Below are 23,641 nucleotides of genomic sequence, written 5' to 3' on the forward strand. Positions count from 1 at the left end.
AAGTAAAACAGATGGACTTTCAAAAACTGTTGCTGTTGGTTGAGCAGAACATATAACGCCATGTGGTGTTATTTCAAAAAATTTGGAGGTTGTAATGTCCATCATACAATTTCAGTAGCGATTAAATCAAATGCAAGGTTTCCAAAACTAGCGTTAAGTTAATTTAACGTTAGACAAAGGCTAAACATACCGAAGTTTTAACAGTAAAAGGGGGATTTCTAGTTTCTTTATTTAAGTTTAAATTTGATCTTCGAATGGTCTTTACTTCACCTATGCATTTGTATTCATTAATTCGAAAAGAATTTCAACAATCGTTACTTTGAAGATTGGGCCTGGAAGTGGTCTTTTTAATTCCAGCCAGCTTGACCTGGTCTCCAACGCCTCCTATCAATTTTCTCTGAAGAAGACTTCCGGTGGTGTGTCATGGCGGTGGCATGGTGAAGCCTACAGAAAGGGAAAAATTCTCGCCCCTTTCGTCCTTTTCCATCGATTCAGGACAAATTTTTATTCATAAATAAGCCTGTCAGCTCCGGCCCTATACGTTGGATTTATCACCAGAACGTCGCGGTGTCCCCCCACCCGGCCATGGCGGCTCACAAACCAGTGGAGTGGGTCCAGGCCGTGATTACTAGATTTGATGAGCAGGTAAGATGGGTTGATTCAGTGGATGGGTGTAGCAAGCTTTAGTAGCTTGGTGGCCCCACCACTCCGGCTAACGTTACATTTTCACTGACAAAGTCCTTTAAAAAAAAAAAGTAATTAAAGATACGTTTTCCCAACAGGGATAGTTTTTCGACTGAAATTTGTTTTGTATTGCGCGTTATACCAGCTGCAAAACACTGAAGATTGGGTAATTTTTTAGCTAGCGCCGTCTCCACGATCAATTAGCAAATGGAACGGTATCGCGCATTTGTCCTGGGATTTGTACGGACCTAGTCGGTCAATTGCAATACAATAAAACATAAAGCAATATATCAAGGATATTTGAACGCACACAAGCGTCTGTATATCAACTAACCGCATTCCTTTGTGGTAGCTAGCTTGCTAGCTAGCTAACTTTAGCAGGCCTAGCTATCTAGCTAATGTAAACAAATAAGATGTGACTGGGCTAGCACGCTGTATTCATATTAGCAAATGAAGTTACTGGCATGTTAGGAAACGTCAGTAGTAAGAGTGAATGCGGCTCTCCCTGCTAAATTATTTCATAACAACCACTGTCAGGTAGTCTGCTTGATATGGCAGGTGAAACAAGCATAGTAAAGCTTTATTTTCCACAATAAATCTAGCTATATAGTTCACATCTGCATCACATGTACTAGATATATCCACAAGGTTCGTAGTACTGTTGTACCTGTTTTAAAATTAGACCTATAGCCGTAAACTGAAACGCTTATTTTGATAGTCAAGCAATAAATTACGGTAGTTTAGAAATTACAATCAGAATCTTTAACTCTGCCAGTTATCCCATTTAGATTCCGTTACTACAATTAATTGGTGTGTTGTTTAAAGGGAAATCTGACAACCAGTTTGGGTTGAGGGAAAAAACATGTTTATTAGCCATTTAAAAGTAATTTGGCTTTGTTTAGTCTTCCGAGGTGTTTGCATATGGTGTTAGTTGCCAAAGATCATGGATTTTAGCCAGGGTTTAGCAGCTCAGCTTGGATTATTACAATTGGTTTAAGGTGTTATATCCCCTTCTTGATTATTGTTACCCTAGGCCCCAAATAAAGCCTTTCAGTCAGTCTATTTTACTTTTTCTTCAATAAATGTTTATAGTATTAAAAATACTACAAAAAAATACTAAAATATTTAACTCTTGTTAATCTGTTGGACATCTAGTGTGCTTGGGCTTTTGAAATAATTACAGTAATAACAGTTATTTGAAATGGGATGATCATAACCTACTGGCCATGGTGTATACTTTTTATACATAATACAGCTTTACAGTAAACAATTTACTTAGTAAGCCTACATTTAATTTAGCAAAGCTAAACCAGTTCAGATACAGCTGCTGGCGGATGAGTTCCCTATTTAGAAAATTCTTAAAAACAAATGAGTGATTAGTACAGTGTTGTGTAAAATATCGCAATCTGCTTTATTGGCCAAGGAATTTAACTTTGATTTTTGTTATTGTTGAAGTTCTTACGTTGTAATAGCTAAAACAAGGAAAAAAAAGGTTAAAATATACTTTTAACTACTATGCACAAATATTAATATACAGTATATAAAACTGGTTTCTGTAAACAATGGACAATAGGGCAATGGCGCAGAGTAGGCCTGTGACAATAACCACGTCACCGCAATACCGGTGGTGAAGTACCACTACCGTGTTGATGACATCATCACCGTCATCACTGCATATCTCTTTATTTATTTTTTTGCTCACAAAGGTCACAGCAGAACAGATATTGTGTGATATGAAATATAATGAAAGCAATAATCATTGTGTAGTTATCCTCATAAACTGGCTTCTGTCCTACATTCAAGACTTTATAGAGAGAAAAAAACAAAAGTTGCTCATCACTTCAGCTTTGCACATGAGGATGGTCAGTCCATTGAGTTGACATGGACACATTAATGTTAACGCTGCAGTGTTTACCATTGCACATTTGCTTAGCAGCTTGTGGAGTTTGCAGCGTATGGATTATATTAGAGAGAGCAACAAGTGAGCAGACTGCCGAGTTGTCCTCTCTGCTCTCTGTCTGCTCAACTGCTAAGACTGCAAAGTGTCTGCCCTCGGCATTTTCTGCAAACTTTTTTTGTCCTTTTACTTTATTGACAACAGAGCTTTCTGAACTGTCTGTGGAATAGATTAATGGAGACGATAGAAAGCAGAGTGGCCGTAAATAACAACAACAAAACACAGTAAAGACTCTCACATTGAGCTGAAATAGAAACTCTGTACTAAGGCTTAAGCCAATGTTTTTCGGGGGTAACACCATTCACTTTACCTGCGGTATTGACAACAGATAAAGCCACTGTGTCTTTAGCAGCTCAAGCTTCTTGTTTTATTGTTCACTTTACAACATCCTTGCTATCTCTTCTTCCTCTCGTTTTTCCTCAAAGCGGCACTCATACGCTACTCTCCGTTACTGCTCGCTCTCCTTGAGCAACCACACTGCACTAGGGGTGGAACGGTTCCTGTATTCGCAGTGAACCGAAACGGTACGGGTGTCACGGTTCGGTACATGAATGGACACGGAGAATACACGGTATACAAATAAATAATACTTGCGTACATTGAGGCGATTCTAATCTGCATTGGAAAAAAGGACAGGGCACCATGTGCGAGTTGAGCAGGTACCAACTTAGCAACTTTGCAGGGGTTTTGCGGGGGTCTGACTTTTCAGACCCCCTCAGTTACTTTTTTCTTTTTTTTAAATGAGACTTGCGACATATCTGGTGACTTTCTGTAGAAAAGATGCCAGTATTGTCCAGCGAGCACTACAGGGTGACACGGGAATCAATTGTTGCTCCCATCCCATCCCACGAAAATACTCCCGGCACGTCCCAATTATGGTAATTTAGCCAGCTAGCACACCCCTGTCTGTCTGCCTCAATCTCCCGGCACAGCAACGGCACCAAGGACACATCCACAGTCAGGCCCCAGCCAGCTTGCAGCCAGTAACTATCATTACAGCAATCCAAAGCCGGTCAGCACTTAAAGGTGCAATATGTAATACTGACAACTAGTGTTTAAAACAGTTACTGCAGTACAAATTCAAAATACTGGAGTCTTCTCCCCCCGCCCCTTCCTCCCCAGACTCAAAGTTCACATTGGTTGCCAGGCTGAGACTGCAGCATTCATAACTATGTTGCTTGACCCTTGTCTCACATATATTACTTCACAGCACAGCGGAGTAGATAATAAAAGATACACAGAAGAACGTTAGATGCTGGCTATATTGACAGTCATAAAAACCCGTGCTCATGAGGAGCTATGTTCCCAACTAACAGACATACTTCCTTGGCTTAGAATTACAGTAGGAACCGCTAAAGATTTCACAACCTCTCCGTCCTTTTCCACCCGACTGAAATACACACTTTATTGGCTTAGAATTATGGCAACAATTGCTAATCACACTACTAACTCACAGTCCTCTCTTCCCAATTTACAGTCCCTTCTCTTGGCTTAAAATGTCTCACCACTGTTTGCTACGGACCACAGTTGGCTACAGGCCGCTGAACATGCTGCACGTTGACAGCCATGGCCCGCTTGCCTGGTCCTCCAGTAACATTAGCAGTTAACAGGGTAAGCACGGCAGCGTCAGTCAGGACCAGTCGGGATCACTTTACTTGCTGTGCCTCAATTTTTTTTGTGAGTATGTAAACAACTCAGGTACTATAGCTATATAATTTAATGTAAGTACACAAAGGATGAAATAACATAACATAAGCTAATACGTACCTGTTCAGTTGGAAATTAGCCAACTCTGCGTCCTTTTGGGCTCTAAACTGTCTCAATCTTTCAAATACATCTTCAGTATTTACCCAGGTTTGTTACGTCTGGTCACGCAACTGTTAGAAACATGCCGTTTTTTTATGTTGTGTAGGATCTATCTCTGTGATGGTGTTCGTTTGTTTACTGCTTTCATGGCTGTACTAACGTTACAGCTGTAGTGCGCTGGCTTTACGTTTTTACAGGTGTATCTGGCAACCCGGCCTGGCTGTCAAGGTTAGGCAGTTGATAACAGCAAGCCAAAAAAGATATCCTGTCACGGAACAGAAATTACAAAAGGTGAAAATACTTATTATAGTAAGTATATTAGATATTGGACGTTTGACTCCAGTGCTACAGACGCTAACTTCAGTTTACTGAAGCGTCGGGAAACAGACCCAAGCACCCTAGTCAGAAAAGCGGCCATCCGTAACGTTACACCTTTTTTAGCGTTATTGTTGTTTGTGACGAAAATACCCACGGTTTTATATCGTTACAGCCCTACCCTTTTCTCATCTGTTTTTGTCGTTAAACAGCAAGCTGCTGATTCTGCTGCTGATTTGAAAATGTAACTAATCTGTGACTCAAAACCGTGATCTGAACCGTGAGTTTTGTGGTCCGTTGCACTCCTAGTTCTGTTAAGATTAAGAATTTTTGAAAATTAGAAAAGAATCAATAATGGTATTTCTATAGTATTAGTATATAGCTAAAGTGGATAATTTGCCGCTGTATTGAAGAATACGACAATAACTAACTGTTGCGCTGATCTGGTGGGGGTGTGGCAGTCCCCCGTCGGCCGATCCCATTTCCTTCACCTGCTTGCTGTCTCCCCTGCACGCCGCCCCGCAGATGGCTCCTGCCCGCGCTCTGCTCGGCAGTCCGCACGTGACTGCGCGCGCCTGCTTGACCAGGTGAACTGAATTGGGCAATCAGAAGCTTGCGCCCAGTTCAATCAGTTATAAATACACGCATCAGTCATTTGGCTGGTGTGTGTTGGATTGAGAAGACGGCAGAAGCATTGAAACATACACTGTGAAGAATTGGGACTTTTTGATTGTGATCGGTAAGCTCACATGGACTCTCATTTGGTTGTTTATGTTTGGTGTTTAATTGATTATGTTATTGTTGTGGGTAAAATAAGTTATCAGTGCGCTAAGTAATTGGGAATTCACCTATGTAAAAGACTAGGTTTATTTGGTTAAATAGATCACAGCTTGGTTGTGTAATTGTGCAGCACACATGTTTGTGAAAACAGCATCTTATTGGTTTGGCAGTAATCCGTCAAATACTTTTCTGTTCATTTGTAAACATTTGTTGGATAACACTTTTACCTGATTTAATTATACCTAAGTTATATACCTTATCTGTGTTGGTTAAAATACCTGTTTAATCATTGTTTTTCATTTCTTTGTGTTTAAAGGTTTTTTACCTGTTTCCTGTTTACCTGTTCACCTGTACCGACCTGGTACCTGTTTAACTGGTCAAAATAAAATAGACTTTCTGAGTAAAATCTGAAGTCTGGTCCTTCAAGTGTGGACACCTCACAGCCCAAAGAAACACTTGACAAACTGCATCAAGCTATCGAAGCGCAAACAATACAGAAGCACGTCAGCACGCCAGTCTAGCAGGAGGCAGGACAGCCAAGTCAGTGCAGCCAGTTTCATTAATTTAAGTGGATGCCGCTCTCCATATCAATATCATGTTCTGTCCAGTTACGTGTTGTAGCCTGGCAATCTCACGTAACCATGACTGGATGATAATAAATATTAGTATATAAATATTAGTAATCACAATATTAAAGATCGCCCAAGCCTAAATGTCACATTTATTTGTGTCCCTCTTGTTGTACAAATGAAGGGACGTGGCCATCTTACAGCCACTGACTAAAAGCAACTAGCTAGCAGGGGTGGAAGAAAAATTCAGATCCTTTCCTTAAAGCCCATGTTGCAAGTTAACCACCACTGTTGATTATTGGGTCCAAAAAGCACTCAAGATATGTATATCATTTTTAAAAATGTCTCCAAATAGTGTTAAATGTCAGTTTTTGGTCATTTTTGGTATTCACGGGTTTATTAAGTCAATTTGGCAATGATGTCACAATGGGGAGCAAAGTCTCAGCCTGGCACTAGAACTACAGCAATTGACTGGGAAGTGGAAGAGGTGGAAAGGCCAGCAGCTGTATAATTAGGAACCTACCAGGCGTGAGAGGGCAAATGAGGAATTGCCAAGATTTGGGGAAGTCTCCTTCATTTATCTCCTTCATTTAGCAACGCAGCAGTGCATGACTTTACTTTTTACTGTCAGTGAATAGCACCGAGTGAACGTCTTTCTTTCTATCTAGTGACAGTGATCATGTAGTTCAGATAAGTACTGGTACATTTATCTAGATATAGGATTAGAAGGCATCCCCCTAGTGTTATTTCTAAGCGTTTACCTTTTCCTCCAGTGAAAACGTGTCGCTGTGTTTGGCAGGTGCTTGTGTGGTGGCAAAGTTGCGGGGGAGAGCGGGTGCTGTAGGGGAGTGAGTACGTTAAAGCCACCGGTCGAGCAGCTCGCCCCGCGATCAGCAGATCTGACGATGCCTAAATCCGTTTGTGACATTTCAGACAGGATCATGGTCCTCCCCAACCAGCACGCACCAGTATTTTAATTGTTCAAATTAACTTTACTATTCTTTTTAGACTGAGTCATAGGAAAGGCTACTTATCCCTAGACAACAAGTTCACTGCATACAGTCTATGAAAATCTCTTATGACAGTATCAAGACAATCATTTTGGGCCATTACAGCCATTCCCCTTGATATCATGTAATCTAATGAAAACAGAATGAGATATGGTGATACCTCATAATAGCAGTGTTAGAAATAATACAAACACCAATCCACTACTATTACCACTGCAACAGTACGTACTAGTACTGCGCATTTGAGCAACTCAATGACAATATAGCTTTACTCCAGATGTAGCGTAGGAAAGAAGTGACCAGTATTACTGTGTACCCCTATGGTTGGTTTATGGCTTCCCTAAAACATATTGAATTATATTGTTATTAGGACGTGGGTTAATAGGAAAGACGTGTCTTTTCATAAAACATTGAAGTTTGGTTAAACAACAATGAACAGAGTGTAATTTAACATATTCTATATAAGAACAAAGCGCATCATTTTAAAAATCAATATTTTACAGATTAATTAGCTGAGAACTCAATAAAACATATTCACAGTACACGTATTTGTACACCGTTGTATCCTCCAAAAGTTTTTTTTAAGGCTTGTCCGAGTCCGTTGTCTGTAAGAGAATCTCAACTTTATTCCCGAGTCCGTTGTCTGTGAGAGAATCTGAACTTTATTCCCCCGGTCTGCAGACTGCTTGCCGCAGATGTAACTTGGCTTCCACATCAACTTGTGGTATGAAGCGTCCCTCCAGGCGGTGCACACTCGGGCTACTCTTCCTTTGCCTTAAACGTCATAAATGAAAATAATGTCCAGTAGGGCTGCACGATTATGGCCAAAATGATAATCACGATTATTTTGATCAAAATTTTGATTGCGATTATTCTCACGATTATTTGTTGATTTTAACCAAAACAAATTTTATTGTCACATAGGCTATTTATAACTGCGACAGGGAGTGTGATGGACACTACTCACAGAGAGACGGTTGATCGTTATGAACGGGTCCAGCACGGGTTGAACGGCGGATAAACACGGCGTGTGTATGAAACGTCTGTATCTTCACTGCGCTGCATTTTTATGAACTGTGATATTCTGGCCATGGGTCACATCTCTGGTCCAGGTCCAGGTCCAGCAGCTCCGTCTCACACGCTGTTACTTTACGAACTGAAGTTAGCTGCATTCAGTAACTTCTTCTGTGTTCTTCGCCGTGGCGGCCGCGATAGCAGAGTTACCACGGAAACACTGGTACAAATACAGGTTTGCCCCTCATACTTAACAATATACAGCTGTGTTAATAAAAAATTTAAACTGTGGACAAATATCAGAAGTGTGGACCGGCGGCCGCTGTGTGGTGGGGCGCGGAGAGTAAGAGGAGAGAGAGTAGGACGAGAGAGCGTAGAAAGATCCAACACAGGCACGGCTTTACAGACGAAATGGGTCATGTAACGCAAAATTAAACCATATCAATATAAACAGCATTGCAGCGGATGAGAGGACATTAGCACCGGTGCGTCCTAGAGGAGCTAACAGCTAACTGACGCTACTAGCTAACAGCTAACAGACGCTACTAGCACCGATTAGCACTGGTCACTGCTGTTGTTTGAAAAACAACAGATGGGACAAAGTGTTGCGTTTACTGGTAAACTGGTAAACTTTAAGACCGACGTATAACCGACTGCTATCTATTGAGTTTTCCTCAAGCTACTCTGTCCTCTGGGACTGTCTCCATCTAGAAACATAGCTGCGCGGTGCAGGGAACTACTCTGATTGGCTAATGAGCAGACGGCTTTACGGAGCGGCAGATGGGCTTTGCAAAAAACCCGGAGTGTTCTATGAAATGACGTTTATAAAAAATAATCGCTCGATCATGCAAATTTGATCGTGGGAAGTCCAAATCGTGATCGCGATTAAAATTCGATTAATTGTGCCGCCCTAATGTCCAGCATCTCTGTGAAAGAAACGATATGCGTGTCTCCATTTCAAACATCACTGCAGGTTGATTGTGGGCACTGTCGTGGTTAGCTTACCAAAACTCTACTGCCGAAGTTGCTGGCTAACTGCGCAACGTTAGCTGTATCCGCTAGCATACGTACAGGCTAACTATAACCAGTTAGCTTTGTGTGTAACGTAACAAGAACCCACCCATCTCATATGAGCGAAGCTTACTATTTCCATCAATACAATTACCGTACAAAAGCTGCTCTAACGCCACAGGTATTATGTTGACAACATGGACGCATATAGGAAACACCAAAAGCAGGTGTAATATTTACCTAGCAGGCTAGGCTAACGCTGGTGCGCTAACGTCCGGCGGCGTAGCGTTAGCTCGCTGTCTAAACTTATGAAAAGCCGAACAACATCCCCGTCTAAGCTGTTTCTCATTTTCCCTCCAATACTATTATAAACATAATAAAGTCACCTAGACTCAGGCGAGACCATAAACTGTTAATAGTAAAAGACCAAAAGCCATATTAGGCCAGACCAGTGGCAAAGACAGCGCAACCTGCTCTGTTTTCTCCCCATTATGATGTCATGCAATGCATTGTGGGGGGAAAAAGTAAACACTGTAAAATAGTGCCTACTTTTCTCATTATTTTCAGTTTTGCAATATCCAACACCATCAAATACAATGAATAACAGTTCAAATATTTACTACCAACAAGCAAATTGCACAAATTCGTTGCAAAATTTAACCTGCAACATGGGCTTTAAGTTAAAGTACTATTACCACACTTTAATAATACTCGTGGTGTGAGTAAAAGTCCCTAGCTGCGGTCAAATAGTCAATTTTACTTAGGAAGTTAAAATGATCCGGAAGTAATTAAGTGGCTTTCATTGTAAGTTTGAATTGTATAAGTAATAAGGGAAGAAGTTTCAATGCTTCTTTTATTACCTCCACCATAGGATACACTGGACCGTCCTTTAGATAGGAGATAATGCCATCCCACAAGTTCTTGCTTCAGCTAAATTTAAAGCGACGCATCACAATGTCAACATTTTTTTGTTAAGATTATTTTTTGGGCATTTTTAAGCCTTTATTGACAGGGCAGCTGAAGAAATGAACGGGCTAGAGGGGGGAATGACATGCAGCAAAGGGCCGCGGGTCGGCGTCAAACCTGGGCCCGCTGCGTCATGGAGTAAACCTCTACAGCAGGGGTCTTCAACAGGGGGTCCGCGACCCCTAGGGGGTCCGCGGAGGTACTGCATGGGGGTCGCGAAAGTTTTGGTTGATTAGACTTTTTTTATATATCCCCCGCCCCCTGCAATTTTTTCCACTAATTGAAATGTCTTTAAATACACATTAACATGACTTCAACACACTGTAGTAAACAGGTAAATGGAGGCAGAAGATGTCTTTCAGTCATCAATGCACACATGGCACTATAGGACCAGTTTGATATAACACAATTTTATACAATATATATAATTAGGGGGTCCCCGCTCCATCTCGCCATCAGTTTAGGGGTCCTTGGCCTGGAAAACGTTGAAGACCCCTGCTCTACAGTATATATGGGCGCCCGCTTTACCAACTGAGCTCTCTAGGCGCCCAATTTTGTTTCGTTTTTTGTTTATATTTAGAATATTAAATTTCCTAGTAACCTTCCCAAAAAGGCTCCTGATATGCTTTAAATTTTGGTATAATATGAAAATTTTTATGAAAGTTTTTCCTTCATCTACCGTGTGTGTGTGTGTGTGTGTGTGTGTGTGTGTGTGTGTGTGTGTGTGTGTGTGTGTGTGTGTGTGTGTGTGTGTGTGTGTGTGTGTGTGTGTGTGTGTGTGTGTGTGTGTGTGTGTGTGTGTGTGTGTGTGTGTGTGTGTGTGTGTGTGTGTGTGTGTGTGTGTGTGTGTGTGCCCCAGTTGCAGGGGGAACTGAGCATTTCAGCAACAAGTGTAAAAACGTTACAGTACATTGATGTTAAAATGTATACAGGTTGGCAGGATGGTCTGAAATGCTTTGCACAATCCCCTATTTAATTTCTGTGAGACATTGCAAAACATCTAACGATAATGTAGCATACTTTATGGCACTGTTTGATTGGTTAAATAAACCGGTTAATGCGAGAACTTTACTCTCATCCCTAATGTGTAAAATTACAGTAAGCATGTGTTTACAGAACTGTGAATGAATGGATTGCTGAATCTAAAGGTACACAGTGCACAGAATATTGGTTTATTTTTAGCCCAGAGCAGCGTCTGAAACAAGTTTGCCCCTCATGGCTTATTTTAGAAGCTATATGTTTTGCTAAAAGTCCCTACAAATATGACCACATTATTTTGACCATGTGTGAAAGTAGGAATATTATGTGAGAATGCACAGATCAGCTCTTACTTTTACTCCCTCTCTACAGTCTTTGTAAACTATTGTTTTTTTTAATGTATTGTAGTGATGTATGGGAGTTTTCTTTAAAGATTTTTCACCCTGGCAGACCCACATCAAACATCCGTCGCCACTGCATGATTACGCAGCAGTAAAGGCAGTCAGGTTCTCCTTGCACCGCAGTTGTCTTCTCCTAATTCCTTTTGAATTCACCTTCACATTTTTCTTTGACCTCATTTAATTCAACAAATTTTATTTATAGTATCAGAGTTATCTCAAGACACTTTACACATAGAATAGGCCTATAACACACTGTAGTATTTACAAAGACCCAACAATTCCAGTAATTCCCCCAAGAGTGCATTTAGTGCAACAGTGGCGAGGAAAAACTCCCTTTTAGGCAGAAACCTCAAGTGGTGAGGAAAACTTCCTTTTTAGGGAGAAATCTTAGACAGAGCCAGGGTCTTGGTATGTGGCAGGGTAGGACATTACCATTGGCGGGTACTTTTTCAAAGTGGCGGGTGACTTTGCCTCCTATACCAGCCACATTGGCGGGTGGATTGTAAAACAATCCTTGTAACGAATTGGAAAGCTTTTGTCAAAAAGTGCTGTTGCTAAGTAACAATGATCACAGTGGAGTCGCGTTACGTTACTGCTAATGAATCACCAACATTTACGGATTTTGCTGCTTCATAATAAAAACATTAAAATACCAAAATAACGGAAGGCTTTTATTGTGAAGAACTTATGGGAAATGAAACCGTTTACAGCCGGGGTATTTATGGTACCCAGCAGATAAATCCTACTGACTTTAGTGATCACCTGATATTACCTCTTACGCCACCAGGAGGTTGACATTTCAGATAATTTGAGGATACCAGGATGATTATCTTTGTATCCATCTACAATGAAGAATGTGTTTTTCCTCCACATCTGTGTATCTTTTATTTTATTTAGTATACCATAATAATCCTGTTTTGGGCTTGAGAAATCTGTTCAGAGTGAAAGTCTTTGGTAACCATGGTGCCTTTAGATCATTATTTTATAAATTTGAATTCAGGGTAAAGTGGCTTGTAAAAAATAAAAGTGGCTGGTAAAATTGGGCCTCTACCAGCCAATGTGGCTGCTGGGCAAAAAAGTTAATTTCCCACCGTGGTAGGTGGTGTCTGACGGTGCCGATTGGAGGTATGATGAACAGTGGCAATTATAGTCCCAGTAAAAATAATGGAACTATGACCAGTAGTTGTAGTAGTTTACCATCGGGGGTTTAGGAAAAGTGGTTAATAAAGGACATAGGAGGCACATTTTTTTTTAACTTTTTGACCGCAGCCCTGCATCAACTGAATATTTATTTCAAAATGAGAAGCATTACATTTCATAAAGTTTTGTATTCATAACACAATAGATTAACTTGTTGTTTTGGGTTGCGGACCTTAGTCTGGTCTTTGAGTACACCCAAACACTGAACATAACTACTTTTGGTGGCCAAAATGGTACTATTAACTTTCATGAACTGAATAAACACTAAAAAGATTCTCTCATCGGCTCACTTTCTTTCTCTCTCTCTCTCTCTCTCTCCCTCTAAAACACCTCAGTATTTTTGTGCTTTAATAGTGTCTGCATCACAAGGACGCTAATAATAATGGACAAATTAATATTTGTGTACATAACCTGTGTATGTTTAATGAAAAAAATGTCTAAATCAGTGATGCTCAAACTTGGACAATGCTTCCTGATGTAGAATTTATGTTAAAATGCCAGACATTTTATCTGCCTAGATAATTCACCAGTATTTTTGTTGCTGGTGGTTACATTCCTTTTTATGCTTATTCAGATCACAAAACTCACGGTTTGGTTCACATCGCAGATTTGAGTCATGAATCTGATATATTTTTGGATCAGCACAAAGAAGGAAGGGAGAGGGGTTAACCTGATTGATTAAGAATGTAATCCGATAAATTGCTGTTATTAAACAGATGAGAAAAGGATATTTTACCATAACTTTGAATGCATCTCAAGGTTTACCATCTTCCAGTAAACACACCCTTTAGTCCTATCTGTGTAGTTTTTACAACGGCAGTGACCAAATGCTAGCTAGTATGTGTCCTTAGCTGCAGACGGTTCATAATTAGTACCATTACCAGCCAAATGCTGGTATAATATGCAAGTGGCTGGTAGTTTTGTTTTACTCAATAAATAATGGTAAAATTAGTGGCTGGTAAAATTTGAACATTCACTGGCCACTTTCCTGGTAGGGAAAAAGTTAATATTGAACACCGAAGCGCTGTGAATAGCTGTGGATTTATTGGATATTATTGTGGATTCTGTGCACTGTGTACCTTTTTTAGATTCAGCGATCCATTCATTCACAGTTCTGTAAACACATGCTCACTGTAATTTTACACGTCAGGGATGAGAGTAAAGTTCTTGCATTAACCGGTTTATTTAACCAATCAAACAGTGCCATAAAGTATGCTACATTATTATTAGATGTTTCGCAATGTCTCACAGAAATTAAATAGGGGATTGTGCAAAGCATTTCAGACCATCCTGCCAACCTGTATACATTTTAACATCAATGTACTGTAACGTTTTTTCACTCGTTGCTGAAATGTGCAGCTGTTTCAATCCTGTCCTCTCTGCAGCGGGCGGAGCTGCTCAGTTCCCCCTGCAACACACACACACACACACACACACACACACACACACACACACACACACACACACACACACACACACACACACACACACACACACACACACACACACACATATATGGGTTATTTTTCGGGGGATTCAAAAAGGTCAGAAAAAGTATTGTGTATAAATAACTCAACAAAAACATCATGCAATTTTAGAAATATGTATTCACAATATATTCAACAATAACACCAGTACAAACAATGTACATATGATGATGAGCACAGATAATAATAATAACAATAATAATAATATATTTTATTTATAACGCACTTTTCATTCCAAAGAATCTCAAAGTGCTACACAGGAGAATAATAACAATAAAAACAATCAGCACAAAAATGCCTTTCTGAAAAAAAAAAAATGTAAACAGTCAACACAAGACGCCGCAGTAAGTGCAGAATGTGTTTAGCAAACCCCCAGCCAGATAATGGTAAAGCGTACTGATGTTTTCAGAAGCCTTTATTTATGTTCAGTCGTCAGCCTTAGTTTGAACACAAATCTAGTTTATCCTTCCGTACACCTTCATCCGTAAAACACCGTAAGAGCTACAGGACAGATAAATAACATTAAATTAGCTCTTACAGACACATGTTACCCAAAAATACATTGAACAATCAAAAACAAACTACCTTGTTCCTGTTCCAGCTAGGTGCCTAATTATTGTCCTTCAGAGCCGTACGTAGGTACCGAGCGGCATGTTTTCCCTCCTTACTTCCGCATGTCCAGTTACAGTTCCGCTAGGAGGCGCCAAAATAAAGGACTCATAATATAAAAATAAACAAAAAGGGAGAACTAATTAAATACAGCACTGAAGTGGTTACCTTAAAATACATCCTTTTTAGAGTCAGTTACACTCCTACCAATCATGAGTGAATAATACAATGATTCACACTCTACATTTGGCACAAATGATTTTAACTGAAATTACCTTTTTTGAACCTGTATAAGAACACAAACAACTTATGCCAAAGTCAGAAACCTTCATAACTATTTAACAGTATATATTATGGGGAGAGGAAGCAGATTTAACTAGTCTCCAGCAACAGGACAAGCTTTTGGACAGGGTGCTCAACTTTAGACACCTTGTAGAGACGCTCCCATTTCTTGCCAAGCTTTCGGTCACCAAGTTGAACCTTAACTCTCCGTACAAGTCCGTCTTTGTCAGGAGTGGCTTCTGCAACTCTACCCAATCTCCACTCGTTCCTGTGCACATCATCTCCTTTCACAATTACAATATCTCCAACTTGTAAATTTCTTCTTGGAGCGTGCCAACGTTGTCTGAGAGCAATGTTGGCGAGGTATTCCTTTCGCCAGCGACTCCAACACTGTTCTGCAAGGTACTGAACATGTCTCCACCTTTTCTTGCCATACATATCTACTCTGACAAATTCACCAGGGGGAAGTAATGCCTGGACGGATTTCATTGTCAGAAGATGATTAGGGGTGAGTGGTTCGAGGCTATGGGGGTCGCTGAGGTTGTCAACAGTTAAAGGACGACTGTTGACTATAGCCATAGCTTCATAGAAGAAGGCCCGTAGTGAGGCATCATTTAGTCTACCAGAGGAAAGGGCAAGCGTGGACCTTAGAATGCTTCTCACTGACCCGATTTGTCTTTCCCACACCCCTCCGGCGTGGCTAGAATGGGGTGCGTTCATGCTGAAGTCACACTGTTTCTCAGCAGGAAATACAGCCAGACGGTCTGCATCCACTTCTTTGCATGATGCACGCCGTGATGGGGAATGTACCATCTCTCCCCTTCACTCCCACCGTCCTTGACCTGCTCAGCATCTCCCTTTCCAATGATCTCCTCCATAAAATTAATGTAATGCTCCTTATATCCTTCATCCCGTTGCAATTTCCTTTTAACCTCTTATATTACACTGGAAATATATGATTTTCTCGCCTAAATTTTTACCCCCTAAAAAGTGCTGCAGTTTCCACATGCTTTGGCCCTCTGTGATGACCCTGAGTTCATTGTGAAGCTAACACTCAACTTGTTGTTTCTAGTGGCAGTGTGACACTAGGCCTTACTGACACAGAGCTACAGAGGTTAGAACACCGAATTTCTATTTCCGTCCAAGTAAATCATCTGAAAAATTAATAAAAAGCACTACTGTAAGCATATTACATGGGCTACATACTAACATAGTACCCTAGCCACATGTCTCCACTTAAAACAGAAAAAATCCAGAAGAAAATGACTTATAAAATGGATTTTATATGAATGTTTTTCTACAGATATGTCTGTGCGTTTGTCTCATTTCTTATTTCTAAAAAAGCCCAAAAAGTGCTAAATACATAACTTCTGAAATACAAAAACACATCCACATCACTCACACACATGCCTAAAAGAATTACATACATAGATTTATAGGAATAAGTAATCATAATTTGATGAAATGGTGAAATGCCATAAGACGGCCTTATTTTTGGCAATGAAAGGGCAGGAGTCCTCACAGGGATAGTTTTTTTTTGGCCATGTTTGATATCATTCAACTCGTCTTCCTATTGGCTACACAGGAATGCCAGTTTTATTACCTCTCTCTCTGACTGGTGGGATCTGCTGTCAGTTTTTCCCACGTGGGCCCAATGGGGACTGTGAGATTTTTATTGGCTTACCTTGGGAGTATCTTTAGAAATACTGATGCTATTGGCTGAGAAGACGCACACTGAAAAAGATACACGCGATCAAAACCGAGAAATGATGCATGATCTAGATTTCTGAAATCAGACTTTAGTAGTCGGATGACGTCTGTAGGAGTTACTGGAGGTAGCTCTTCAACTGTGATTCTGTGACACAGATGACGTGTGCTTAAAGCGTTGTGGGTTTGTAGCGAACGCCCTACAATGCTCCATCCTAAATCTGTCCTTACGGCATAGGGTTCCTCATCTCCTCCTAGAAGGACTTGTCTTGGTGCCATGGCTCTTGAGCAGTTGTAGCCAATCAAAAGGCCTACTACACAGTCCCTCAGTGGTTGGATTTCGTGCACTATTTCTGCTAGATGACTCTATTGTTTAGCCGTCTCACAGGTGGGAATGTGAGAGCGGTTAACAGGTATCCAGTCTTTTGTGTAGGTGACTGGAAGATCGACTTGAATTGCAGAACTATATCCTCTAACACGAAGGCCAGAAACACTCTTGCTTGTGAGAATTGAATCCTTACCACTCATAGTAGTCAACTTCAGTTTCATAGGATACTTGTCAGCATTAAGACCTTCACTCACTTCTTTGTCAATGAATGTAGTATCGCTTTGGGTGTCGAGAAGCGCATAGAGCCATTGGATCCCTTTTAGATGAAACCCAGACTGGTATCACCATGGATGTATGGGATGAGCCTTCTCCTGCTACACTGAGCGCCATTGCAGCAGCACCTTGATTTATCTCTGGCTCTGATGAAGACCTTTCCCTTTTATAGTTTTCATCATGGAGGGCTGTAGGATGCTTTCCCTTACAGTGGTCACAGTAGTGACGATGACGGCAGTCTCTCACGCTGTGGCCAGGTTTCAAGCATCCATAGCAGAGTTTCTTCTCCTTTTATGTAGTTACGTCGCTCAACTAACGGCATCTCTGTGAACTTGGAGCATGCGTGAAGCTGGTGTCTATTATCTTGACAAAGGATACATGGAGTCTTAACCTTCCTCTGTTCTGACTTGTGGTTGCCATTGTCGGTGACTGTTTGAGTGGTAAGAACACTGGCCTTGGTTTTATTCAAGTCTCTGAGATTTCTCTTCTCGGTGCTTGTGTCTAATGAACGAAGAGCATGAAAGGATGTAATTGGACTGTAGGCAATCTCATCTTCTGTTGACGTGAATCTAGCAAAGTCCTTGAAACTTGGGAACTCTTGGTTTTCATTTAGGTTTTGTGTGACTTGTCGGTTCCAGCGTAACGCTGCCCAGTCTGGTAATTTGTGAACAAGCTTCTGATTCTCTTCGCAGTCATTTAATATGTCAAGACCCTTAACATGAGGCATGGCATCTTGACAGGCATTCAGAAAATCTGAGAAGCGTCTGAGTCCTTCAGCATCCTTGGATGAAATTCTTGGCCAGTTGATGAGCTTCTCTCTCAAGGCTCTCTGTATGGCGAATGGCTGGCCAAAAAGATGATTTAGCTTATTCCAGGCATCTTGGTAGGCTTCATTGTCACTTCGGTAGAATGTGCCATCTAAAACCTGCCGTGCTGAGCCACCAACATATTTCTTCAGGTAGTATAATTTTTCACCTGGTGTGATTACCCTTTGGTCAATGAGGGGGATAAATGATGCCTTCCATTCAATGAATTGTATGGGATCGCCATTAAAGACAAATGGCTAGGGTACAGGAAGCCTGTTTAAAGTTAAATTGTCTTGAAAGATCTGAGCGAATGCGGGAATGAAGTTTTTAATTGATCTCTTGCCTTGCGTGTGTGAAGCTTCCACTGCTCGTACATGGCAAGCAGCCTTCTCTCCTTTTTCTTGGCCTCTTCGTGTTGAAGTGCACGCTTTTTCTCTTTAGGATTGCGCGTGCGTTCAGAGTGTCTAAGACATTCAAGAGCGTTATCATCCTTATTATACTTGTCTTGGACATTAGTTAGACTTTGTTGTTTAGCTTCATTTGTTTCCTTCAGACATTGTCTCTCTAATGGTTCTACTACCATGTGAGCCTCGCTCAGTAAATCATGGACTTCGTACTGAGGACTAGCAATCTGCTCCTCCACCTTCTGGTCATTACTTGGCTCTGACATTATAAAACAATTTTTTTGTTTTGTTTTTCAATGTTTTTTGTTTTTTTGTTTTCGTTTTTTTAAACTCTAAAATCAGAAGAGTATATAATATTAGATATGATCAAACCCTTGTGATAAACAGCATAAACATAAAATATCAGAGCATCAGTTTAAAGTAGTTGGCTCATATGCATTTACACGTGGACATTCAAATAACTGTCAATGTAAATACCTCAATAAACACAATTAACAAAGTGAATGAATGCAAAGTCCAAAAAAGTCCAAGCGTCCTTAATTAGGAGTCCATGTGGCTGCCGTGGAACAGTTTATTATTTTTCTTAATTGAGCAAGAAAGTATTTAAATGTTCAGTCCGAGAAGCCATTCATCCCTTGTTCTTCTTATTTCTGTGCTATGGACTGCAAAATAATAAGACAGTACTCACGGTCCTGCATTAATGTCCGCGAGCGTGATTGTACTTGACCATTGCACCGAGTCCGTATGACCGTTGTCTAGAATGGGTCAGGCTTGACGAGTAGCAGCTTGACGAGTCAGCACTGACACTTTGTGGCGACGTAGCTGCAGCTGTAGCCGGCGCCGTGAAGACCCTCCGTGGCCCGTCATGGTCAACCAGTCTTCGGTATCGATGCGGGTCAAGCTCTTACTTTAGCAAACCCCCAGCCAGATAATGGTAAAGCGTACTGATGTTTCCAGAAGCCTTTATTTATGTTCAGCCGTCAGGCTTAGTTTGAACACAAATCTAGTTTATCCTTCCGTACACCTTTATCCGTAAAACACCGTAAGAGCTACAGGACAGATAAATAACATTAAATTAGCTCTTACAGACACATGTTACCCAAAAACACATTGATGATATCTGTGTAGTACTTAGGTCTGTTTGCAATAAATATGTGTATACACACACACGGTGTGTTGTATATCTGTTTCAGTTATCATTGTTTTGAATGTCATTGATGTTCAGAAAAACATTTTAACAAAAATCTGTCTTTATTGTCCAATAAATTAACCATAACACACAAAAACATTATATTACAGAACCATTATCAACTATTAGAACCATAACTTACATGTCACACACATAAAAAGGCACTCAAATGGATAAAACTAAAAAAAAGACACAAGACCACAAACAAATTAACTACAGCTATTCTGATTCAGTCTGTTGCCTGTTGGCCAGTAACCCCCCCCCCCCCCCCATATTTCATTAGTGTCCCGTATCAAAACCATCAACAATATATAAGTGCATGAACAGGAATTAATTACAAATGATTACAATAATATAGTACCAATGCAATAATGAATAGGTACAACATGAACACATGATTTAAGAAACTTCTGCTCGTTTTCAGCCCCAATGTGGATCAACTGTTGGGTTTCCTCAGGCGTCCCTGTGAGAGATAGGGCGGTATATGTAAAGCACGTAGCATTGTATCATGAACAGTTGAGATTAATATATAAAGTGTAGTATACAGTCCATTTAAGGCAGAGAAATGCGGGACTGTTGTTCAAATCAACGATTGGCGCAAGCTATCGATTAAAAAACAAAAACAAAAAAAAAGTTTAAATTAAGAACTTGGTTGCAAGTGTATATGTACAGGACTGCATAGACCACAAAACAAGGCTGTCGTAACTTTTCAAGGGGTATACAACCCTTGGTCTTACCTCTAGCCCTCGGTTGAAATAGGTATTGGGACACGACTAGGTCCCGCTTGTACGCGCAAAAACAAGGGGAAGGGGCAAGGGGTAGGGGTAAGATAGAGAAATGAGATTCAGCCTAAAGAAGACTTACATCAACAGGTGTTTTGAACTTTGGTTTGAGTGTAGACATCCCAGTATTAATCAATGTATTAACCCATGTACGCTTTTAGTGTTCCTGCGTATTAACTAACCAGCTATTGGGTTGCAGTGAAAGCCTGCCTGTAGTGATCTCTGTCCTGCGGTTGTCTCCGTCATGCTGCTAGCCCTACGTAACCATACGTCCATCCCCGGATCTTTACTGGGGTTAGCTTCTGTTTCGGGGAAAGGGGGCTTGGCTTTCTCCTTTAACTTGTTAAGGTAAGTTAGCTTCCTTGTGTTAATTTTCAGCTTTCAAATTCATGGGCCCTGTGATAAACTGTCCACATATTTTACCACCTTACACTGCAAGGCACTTGCTTTTATCTGACACAGTCATAATGAAATAGGGCTCTGCCACTTTCTTCCAACTTTCGGTACCGCCACGATGCCAGGTACGGACTGTTGTTTGCTGTTCAATTTTACATGGAATGTCGGAATGTCTAGGTTCCCAGTCAGAAACTATACACTTCAATGGGAAATGTCATGGTCAGAAAGATATGTTATTTTCTCTATGAAAGACATTGACAGAGACAAAACCTAGAGGCATTTACTTGACAATTTTACCAAACGTGGATTTTTTTTTTTTGCCACCTATAGCACATTGCGCATCACTACAAGCCTGTAAACATAGAGGTCTCAATGAAGAGAAGGGAGAGCATTGCAGCGCTTGGGATTACTTTAAAACCTATTTTATACAGTCTATGTTTAAAACTCCCAGAAGAAAGTATTAGCGTTTGTGATGCATTTGGCTTGTAAAACTGAGAACCAAAGTCATATATTTTTTTTAACATTATTTTTTTAATCAAATTTATTTAAAAATTAAATTGTGAATCAAGATCTTGATTTTATATTGTTTAATTGTGCAGGCCTAGTGTGTGTCTCGCTGGAGACAGCTGAGAAGTCAAGCAACAACCAACTGCCGCTAATACGACTACTGTTTTTGATTTGTTTTTTTGGTGTGGCAAGGGTTGAGTAAAGCTTTTGTTTCAAATGTAAAGCTACCTACACATGATCAGTGGTAAAACAGCAAGGTGGGGCGAAAAACAGTGCAGACACTCCAGAGGCAAAGCGCAGCACAGGTTTTACATACACACATCATGTATCTTGGTTTGAACTGTAAACTTTTTTTTTTGCAGCATCCTCAGCACACATACTTCCTGTGACTTTGCAGTATTTGCCTATATAATAAATAATTAAATTTAAAACAGTGTCTGCTAGGGCTACATGATTATGGCCAAAATGATATTTACGATTATTTTGATCAATATTGAGATCACGATTAATTATCACGGTTATTTGTTTTTAGCCAAAACTATATATATATATATATATATATATATATATATATATATACCAGCTATGAGTCAGGTTAAAGCTAATTGATTTGGCCAAAGCTAATTGGGTCTGACCCAACTACGTTCAGAGCCACAAAGCACATAAAACTAATCTACAAGAGAACTCTGTGTCCAATATAAAATAAATTTACACTGATCTAAAGGGTTGTTCGAGACACATTTTTATTTTCTATGCCAATGCACTCCCTTACCAAATCACCGTAGTAATTCAAAAGTGATAATATTTTTCTAAATAGATTTATTAAAGTCATCTGGGAAAAATTCCAATGTTTTTTCATATTGCGATATCAGGTTTTTTTAATGTTATGCAGCCCTGGCAGTATCCTGGTATAGCACTTTTTTTTTTTTTCCTTCTTTTGGATGACTGTGACTTGATATACGTTTATAGTAGGATTGGGTACCATTCACATTTTTACGAGTACTCGTTCCGTTTCCGAAAATTTGGTGCCAGTACCTAATGGTACCTTTTTGTGGTACTGTCCCTTAACAAAAAAAAAAAAAATTCAGTTGTAAAAATAATTCCTATCCTAGTTACTTAGAACATTTTATTTATTTAGAACATTTTACCCACCACAAAAAATTAAACCCCTCCCTACTTCCCTGTTCCCTCCTAAACCCATCCCTGCTAGGGTTGTCTGATCAGGGTTCAACTCCTTTTGGAATTTCAAACCAAGCCGGTCTACCTTGGCACATCACTGGTTATTACAATTTAGAGATCACCTGGGTCACACCGGGAGCAATGGTTAACAATTTCTTTCAGTGCTAGAAATCGGCGGGTGGCCTCAGGAGTACCCTAGTACCTTCCAAATTTCGTAAAAATCAGATGAGATTCAGCTGGATCCAGGGAAGACGAGGTATATGGTTTTTGAATGTGCAAGTACGGTTTGGGAGTTATAGGGCCACCTAGCTATAGCACCACCTAGTGGTGGAAGTGTGTCCATTTTTGGATCCACATATGTAAATGTGCTATATTTATATAGCGCTTTTCTAGTCTTAACGACTACTCAAAGCGCTTTTACATCATACAGGAAACATTCACCATTCACACACATTCATACACTGTGGCCGAGGCTGCCGTACAAGGTGCCACCTGCTCATCAGATATACACTCATACACCGATGCGCAGCACTCGGGGCAACTCGGGGTTCAGTGTCTTGCCCAAGGACACTTCCACATGGGACTGCAGGGCAAGGGATCGAACCACCAACCTTCCAATTGGCAGGCAACCGCTCTACCACTGAGCCACAGCCGTATATAGGGAGCAGAGTTATGGACCAGGACAGCCCCCACCGTGTATGGTTTAGGCAGTAGTGGGAGTTTTATCAACAGAGGAAGAATAATAATAATCTTTACTAATATATTAGGGTTTCACAGCCCTGCTGTGTGATCTGCGTAGCTTTGCTACCGCGGCTCCTACAGCCTCAGACTTGGACCCCTAATTAAATAATAATAGTTAATTACAACGTTGTGTATCAAATAGCAACAGTCATGCAAAGTGTATTTTGACTAACCTTCCTCGTGTTGTAAAACACACTTAAAACCTTAAATATACAAATACAATTAGCCTACTTTCAAATATGTTGTCTGTCATGTTTACT

At 40.4% G+C, this 23,641-nt stretch overlaps 1 protein-coding gene across 4 annotated transcripts in view; it reads left to right on the top strand.

The window, feature by feature from the left end:
- The first annotated feature begins 379 nt into the window (after window positions 1-379).
- The window catches only part of nf1a (neurofibromin 1a), a 256,060-nt gene continuing 232,798 nt past the window's right edge, over window positions 380-23,641 (top strand). For 3 of the 4 annotated variants that reach the window (XM_032506717.1, XM_032506735.1, XM_032506726.1), the window contains exon 1: window positions 381-645. In XM_032506717.1, coding sequence (XP_032362608.1) covers window positions 586-645 — 60 coding nt within the window. In that variant the 5' untranslated portion in view covers window positions 381-585. Of the gene's footprint in view, window positions 646-23,641 lie in introns of all 4 variants that reach the window. The other variant, XR_004328005.1, reaches the window with a different exon arrangement.

The sequence above is a fragment of the Etheostoma spectabile genome, chromosome 3, assembly GCF_008692095.1.
Source record: "Etheostoma spectabile isolate EspeVRDwgs_2016 chromosome 3, UIUC_Espe_1.0, whole genome shotgun sequence".
In the NCBI taxonomy this organism is placed as follows: domain Eukaryota; kingdom Metazoa; phylum Chordata; class Actinopteri; order Perciformes; family Percidae; genus Etheostoma; species Etheostoma spectabile.